The sequence below is a fragment of the Chelonoidis abingdonii genome, chromosome 1 (genome assembly GCF_003597395.2).
Source record: "Chelonoidis abingdonii isolate Lonesome George chromosome 1, CheloAbing_2.0, whole genome shotgun sequence".
NCBI lineage: Eukaryota > Metazoa > Chordata > Testudines > Testudinidae > Chelonoidis > Chelonoidis abingdonii.
The window spans coordinates 42,667,695-42,674,839 of NC_133769.1; the positions used below are offsets into that span (position 1 = coordinate 42,667,695).

At 52.1% G+C, this 7,145-nt stretch overlaps 1 protein-coding gene across 2 annotated transcripts in view; it reads left to right on the top strand.

Moving 5' to 3' along the window:
- Positions 1-6,512, top strand: part of GRM8 (glutamate metabotropic receptor 8) — a 517,546-nt gene extending 511,034 nt beyond the window's left edge. The window contains exon 10 of one of the 2 annotated variants that reach the window (XM_075065157.1): positions 6,025-6,512. In XM_075065157.1, coding sequence (XP_074921258.1) covers positions 6,025-6,074 — 50 coding nt within the window. In that variant the 3' untranslated portion in view covers positions 6,075-6,512. The remainder of the gene's footprint in view (positions 1-6,024) is intronic. The other variant, XM_075065150.1, reaches the window with a different exon arrangement.
- The last annotated feature ends 633 nt before the right edge of the window (positions 6,513-7,145 follow it).

The following is a 7,145-nucleotide window of genomic DNA, read 5'->3' on the forward strand; positions in this document are numbered from 1 at the left end:
GATGCTGGGACACTGCTGGACACTAATGCTCTGTGGCAGTACGGACGGCTTCTGCACGTGGAACGCCGCCTTTGGGCTCGGAACAAGTTACTGAGTGGGGATACAGTCGTCCTGCAAGTTGGAATGACGAGCAGGTGGCTGCAGACCTTTAAGGATGCGAAAAGCCACTTCCTGGGAACTGTGGTGCTGAGCTCGCCCACCCTGCGGCGCAGCGGACACGGACTGAGAGTGGCCCTGTATGGAGAACAGTGGGTGGCTATTGCAGTCTGAAGCTGGCAATCCAGACAGCTCCGGACGGTCGCGACAGTTTGGAGTGGGAAAGTGACGTTGGCAATAGTGGTGACTGCAGTATGCGGGCCATTAATCGCATCCTGTTGCGAACCGTACTCTGGGGAACTGTGCAGAGACATGTGGATGGCCTTGCCCAAATGGGTTCCTAATGTGGAGGGGCATAGATGGGACGCATATTCTATCCTGGCACCACCCACCTGGCATCCGAGTACAATTAATCGGAAGGGGTATTATTCTCAATGGTTCTCCAGGCGCTTGTGGCATCACCATTGGGCGTTTCACTGACATTTTAATACAGGATGGCCTGAAAGGTGATTGATGCCGCATCTTTCGGACGGTGGCCTGTTCAGGAAGCCTGCAGGCAGGACTTTTTTCCCAGACGTAAGATCACAGTTTGGGCTTTGAATGCCCATTGTGATCCTTGGAGACCCCGCTTTACCGATTAAGCTTGGCTCATGAACGATACGGGAAGTTGACAGGAGCGAAGGCCGGTCAACTCAGGCTGACCAGGTGCAGAATGACTGATGGAGTGTGCTTTTGGCCGTTTTGAAAGGGGAGATGGAGAAGTTCTCTATGGGAAAGCTAACACGGTTGGAAAGCAGCATCCAGCGAATTATACGGTGCTGTATCTCCATATATTTTGTGAAGGGAGGGTGAAACCTCAGTGCGAAGGCCTCGAGTTCAACGTGAGGGATTTGCAGCCGACGAGCAGGCTCATGAGGTCGCGGTGTCAAGATAGTGCTTAAGAGATTTGAGCTGAAGCACGTAGTTGGTCATGCTTAGACATTGCTCAAAGAGTCTTGCAGTGGTTTCAGTTGCGTTCTTTTACTGTTAGTGTCAGTTCTGTAATATAAAAGTGATAAAAAGACAGAAATAATTATTAAAATACAATAATAAAAAGGAAGGGGGGTGAAGGTGATTAGCATTACACTCACAGGTTTGAACTATGTTCTTCTTGGAGGGCTCTGGCCTGCCTGCTGCTGCACTTGGGGCACTAGCTGCTCTGCACTTGGGCCACTGCCTGCTGCTGCACTTGGGGATTAAAAGCTGCAGGTGATGGGTGTTTGAGTGCATTGGGTAACGGTCCGTAGTTTATCAGGGCTTGTGAGGTGAACGTACTGGTGTTGGGGGGCAAGTTGTGGTGGCTCAGCAACCAGGGATGCTGAGAAGGTGTTTTGAAGGATAACATTGGGGCACAATGTGCTGAGTTTTGGTGGGAGCGGCATCCAGAGGTAGTGCTCTGCCTGCAGTCTAACATTGTCTAAGCACATGCTTGAACACGGCTCGGTGGGGGGGGTCGGCTGGGTCCTGTCTGGCTTTTTTCAGTACCTGCTGCCAGGGGTTTAACGGCACCCAGATGCTGGGGAAAAATACAGAGAAAATTCACCACCAGTCCCCCCAGGAGCGATCGCAGCCAGTGGCGCACTGATCAACAGAAGAAGCGTAGGCAGGGCTGGTTAGCACACGCAGGGACACTCAGCAAAGTGCATTGGGGGGGGGGCAGAGCCAGGGCCTTACCCCCGAGTCCAGGGAGACTGACCCTTCCAGCTGCCCCGGCTTTGTCTCTTTCGCGGGCACAGGGCACCTGGTCTTTCTCCACACGTCTGGCCTCGATCGCTTGCAGTGCAGGGGGCCCGGTCAGTTACCACCCATGCGCTACCAGGGTGTCCTGCCGTTCTTGAGACCGTTCGCCATGCACCCTGCCCTCTAGGGGTCGCTGCACCTTATCCTGCATCCCTAGCTATCGAGTAGCACAGAGGGGAAACTGAGGCACACACCATATTCAGAGACAACGTGAGAACATTCCCACTTGTCCTGGGAGTGATGCCTCCTCAGGGTCGGGAATGAAGACACTGGGTGTTTGCCTGGCACTGGGAGCACTGCGGACTCTGCCCACCGAAGCCTCAACCTCCAGCCCTGCTGCAGCCCCTGGCAGCTCCCGGCTGTGGTCGCCCAGCTTGAGAAAAGCGGGACTGTCAGCCACCCGGTCCAAAGCACCGGGGCAAAGCCAGCGTGGGGAGAACCCACGAACCCAACTGGGATGGAGACACGGCCTGGTGCGTGCTCCCAGCTCTGGGGGTGGGGGGCTGCAGCAGCGTCAGCCTCCTTCAGGGTACACTGGCTTGTTGGGGGGAGCCCCCCGCCCTCCTCGGCTGCTGGAGTGAACCTCAGAGCCGCTCAGCCCCCTGCAATGAGTCCAGCTGGACAGCGGCCACCTGGGGAGATTGATGGACCCAGCCCAGCGCTCTGGAGGACACCCTGGGTGTCCACGGAGCAGAAAAGTTACAGCCTGGTCCTCGGGGTCACCTTCAGCAGCCCAGAGCTCGCCTCGGACCCGCCAACTTGAGCCCCAGTCGGAGCGCGGCATAGCCCCGCTATCCCGCTCTCCCGGCCGGAGCTTCCGGCAAGCCGCTCTCCGCCGGAGCGCGGCTAAGCCCCGCTCTCCCGCTTCCCGGCACGAGCTCGGCGCCCCGGCCTCTCCCCGGCCGGCAGCTCCGGCAAGCCCCGCTCTCCCCGCTCTCCGGCCGGAGGCTCCGGCAAGCCCTGCTCTCCCCGCCTTCTCCGGGCCGGAGCCTCCGGCAAGCCCTGCTCTCCGCCGCCTCTCCGGGCCGGAGCTCGCAGCCTGCTCTCCCTCTCTCCAGGCTCTGAGCCCAGGGCAGTGGAGGCGAAGCAATGACAAGAGGCTGAAAAGGTATGCTGGGATACCTTAATACCCTGGAGCTAGAAAACGCTGGTGAGTGTCCACACTGATGACCAGCACTGCACACCAGACGCTGGTCTCGCTCCAACCGAAGCAGACCCAAGGGTAACCAGCGACTGCAAACAGGGGAGTTGCAGCGCGGCGTGAGCTTTAAAGTGTGGAACCTGCTACAGTTGTGCAGCGACCTGGGTAACCCCCTCACAGCGCTGCAAACTTGCAAGTGTAGACAAGGACCCTTACGCTCTAAGAATCTTGGAAAGCCCCGCCCTTTCCAAAACCAACCAGTTTACACTGGGGGTGTAACTTCACTGGAACTCCTGGTATATATTTAGGCCTGATCCTGCACTACTTAGCTTTAAGCATGTGACCCTCAAGTGAAGACAATGAGAACTGCTTCATGGCCTACAGGGTATGGCTATCATTTTTGCAGGCTGGTAGTTAGCTGTGGTCGTACAGCTGTGAGGGCAGCGCTGTAGTGTGTCACACGACAGGACCAGTGCTGCAAGTGCGTCCACCTGCAAAATTGCAGTGCTGTTGTAGGGTTGCATTGTGGGCAGCATCCACAGAGCACTTTGTCCCATTTTGGCGGCAGTGGGTTGTGGGAAGGGGAAGAAGGGTGCGGGTCACTTCTCTTCCTGTCCAACGACCATGCTGCCAGGGATCGACCCCCGGCCTAAAAGAGGGGCCCCGCTTAGCAGCTTTAATTTTTTTTTTTTTTTTAAACTACCATCCCGCTGCGGTCTGTCATGGCCGCTCCTTGAGTGAAGCGCGGCGGAGTGCGGCATGGCCCGTCTCAGCTAGAGCTCAGCGGGCGGCGGGGCTTTGTGGCTCTCCGGCCGGGGCTCCAGCCATGAGAGTGGCGGCGGGCTTTGTCGCGCTCCGGCCAGGAGAGCGGAGTCGCGGAGCTTGCCGCACTCTGGCGAGCTCCAGCCGGGATTGCGGAGTCCGCGGGGGACCTTGCCGCGTCTGGCTGGCTCAGCCGGGAGAGTGGATCGCGGGGCTTGCGTGCTCCGCTGGAGTGCAGCAAGGCCGGCGGCTCCGGCGGAGCGCGGCAAGCCACGCTACTCCCGCTCTGGAGCTCCGGCCGGAGCGCGGCAAGCCCCGCTCTCCGTCTGGAGCTCGGCCGGAGCGGCGGCCAAGCCCGCGCTCCGCTCTGGAGCTCCCCGGGAGCTGCGCAGCCCCGCTCTCCGTCTGGAGCTCTGGGCTTTAAATGCCCCCGAGCGGGGGCTGGGCAGGAAGGGGGGTATTAAAAGGTTGTGGGCTCCAGTTGCCTTGCGACCCCCGGTCCTTCAAATAACCGGCGGAGCCTCGCCCCTCGCATCCCAGGCTCGCGCATTTAAGGCCCGGAGTAGAAGGGGTTTGGGGGCACTTAAAGGGCTGGGTCAGCTGCCCTACTGCACCCCATGACTGCCCACACCAGCCGCCCCCTGCCTGCAGCCAGCTTGCACCCGTGCCACAGCACTTCTGCCAACACCTGTCCTGATCTCCAGTCAACCCCTGTCACACACCTGCAGCCCTCCAAAAAAGCAGCACCCCACACACTGCTGCTGCACCCAGCTCTGCACACTCGCCCGCTACACCCGTAGCGGACCCAGGTGTACAGCCAGCGCTACAAACAGGGAGTTGCAGCGCTGGCTGAGCTTTTAAGTGTGGACACCTGCTAAGTTGCAGCGCTGTAACCCCCTCACCAGCGCTGCAACTAGCAAGTGTAGCTAAGCCCTAAGTCTTGGCAGAATTGCAGTCTTAGGGATAGTGACATCAGTGCAGTTACTCATGATTTAAATTGGCATGCATATAGAATTATGTGGGCCAGATTCTCTAGACCACTAAGTTCATTTGTGCTGCCAACTGCCTCCACCCACTGGGGTAAATGGAGTATGTCAGAGGCAGGCTAGAAACAGAAAGGGGCATGCTGAAGCTGAGCGCCTCTGCACCTGATGCCCTACAGACTTTATAACAGTGTTCGAAGATAGAGTCAGCACCATACTGCTCTAAGTTCTGCTGGTCCATGCAGCTGGGGATCAGGGAGCTGCCTGTGGCTCTCTGAAGCCACCATTGCCAACTCTATCTGAGCACATTACTGGAGAACTGGGCCCTACACCTCTAACAACAATAAGGAATCATGGCTGCCAGGTAGACATGCCCAATACTGAGTTTAGGTTCAGTGACTTGTCACCATTTTACCTTAACAATAGTCCAGGAGCTGACTCATCCTCAAATATTGCACCTTTCTGAACAAGAAAGGGTGGTGCTGTTGATCTGCCTGGGGAATATCACCACAGGAGGGCAGTTTTAAAGCACAGTCTGGGCTCTCTCATAAACACTCCTATGGACACTTCCTGGAGAAGAGATGTTCTTTGTCAGAGCATCTCCTGAGAATGCTGGTTACATACCTTCATCAACCAACATTGCCCACTTCCAGGGCTGCATCAACCACCTTTGGCCTCTTTCCCCTCATATAAGAGGAGTTGTGGATGTTTTGTATGCCTGTAATTCCCTCCTAGGTCTCCATTCCATCAGTGAATGCCTAGCCAGCCTCAGTCAGTGGAAACTGGAGAATGACTCAAGCCCCAGATGTGAAAGAAATTTACAGCATTTTGCTAATTTTTTTTAATTAGCCCAATAAAACATTGAAACTAAGGCACAGCATATTATATTTAAAAAAACACAACTAGCCAGCAAGAGATATGAAATATGCCCAATAGCTTGTAGAATAAAGAGCTGTGTGTCGTTTTCTCACCCACCAGCCATCATGGTACCCCTAAATCACACAGAAATAAAATGTCACAAAAAGCACAGTATTTGGGTCCTATTTCCAGCAAGCTATTCAGAAAAGCACTTCAGTGTATGCTTCAAGTTAAGAATATGCTTATGTGGTTTCTTGAATTGGGACCTTGGTGAAGTTGATTATACAGCTGAATGCTGACTAAATACTAAATTAAGTTAATTGCTACACAAAGAAGTGCTTTATGTTGATTCCAAAACCTGAAATATAACTTTGTTCTTTTTTTTTTTTTTTTTTTACTTTGCAGCTTCCTCTACCAAGACAACATATGTCAGCTACAGCAATCATGCAAACTGAGCAGGGAAATGAAACACACCTGAATTATGTGAAAATTAAAAAAAAATGAATTTACTATCACCAAAACCTCGGTCTTGGAAAGAGCTGTCGACTCCAATTGACTCAACAGTCAGTCTCTTAATGGACAAAGATTAACCACAAGCCAAAAGCAGCAGGGGTGGGGAAGGGAAAAGCTCAGTTTTATACAATTCAGACCGAATGTCAAACTTCTGAACTGTTTACTCACAAAAGGAAGTAAATCACAAAAGGAAAACAAATGTTAGCTTGTGAAAAAAAATGCTGTTGAAATAAACCATGTCTGATGTTATACTTGTAAGTACTTTTTTGTGATTGTGAGAATTTCCATTCCTGTCCCACATTGTTCAACTTGTATAAGAAGATGAGTTTGTTTCTTGTCATGACTGACTGAATCGAAGCCGTGGGTTGTGCTAAAATAAATACAAGGATTGACGCATGCACATTTTTATACAAAATAATTTATTTCTAATAATAAAGGAATGTTTTGCAAATGTTCAGACTTGTTTCGTTGCAGTTTTAAGGAAGAAAAAACAAATAATATTTTAAGTCCTGACAATATTGTCTGTTTGTTTAGAATGCAGTAAGGCGGGGAGGGTGTTTATAAATAAACAGTAATGGTGTCAGAGGAATGCAGTGTATAGTATAAGCATGTTGATGAAGGTGTCTGTATGTGCGTGTGTGTGTGTGTGAACTCTCCGAGGTGGGTGAATTTGTTTTTAAAATTGTGACTATTTTAAAATTGCTGGTGGAAGTTTTTCCCAACGTAAATACATTTTATATGATTTTGTGAAATGAAGGATTCCTGATGATGTGCTCACCATTTATGATTCAGCAATTGTTTTTTTTCTTTTGAAAAAATTATCAGACAATTATAGCAAAGATGGTAAAACTAAAAACTCAGATTTCTTACATTAATCAGAACCAGCAAACCGAAATAAAAGGTTAATCTTATTATCCTGTACAATGCTATTATGTTGCTCATATTCCCCCATCAGCTATGACGGTTTGCCGTTGCTGGCAATCACATATTATTGATGGATGCCTTAGAAATAA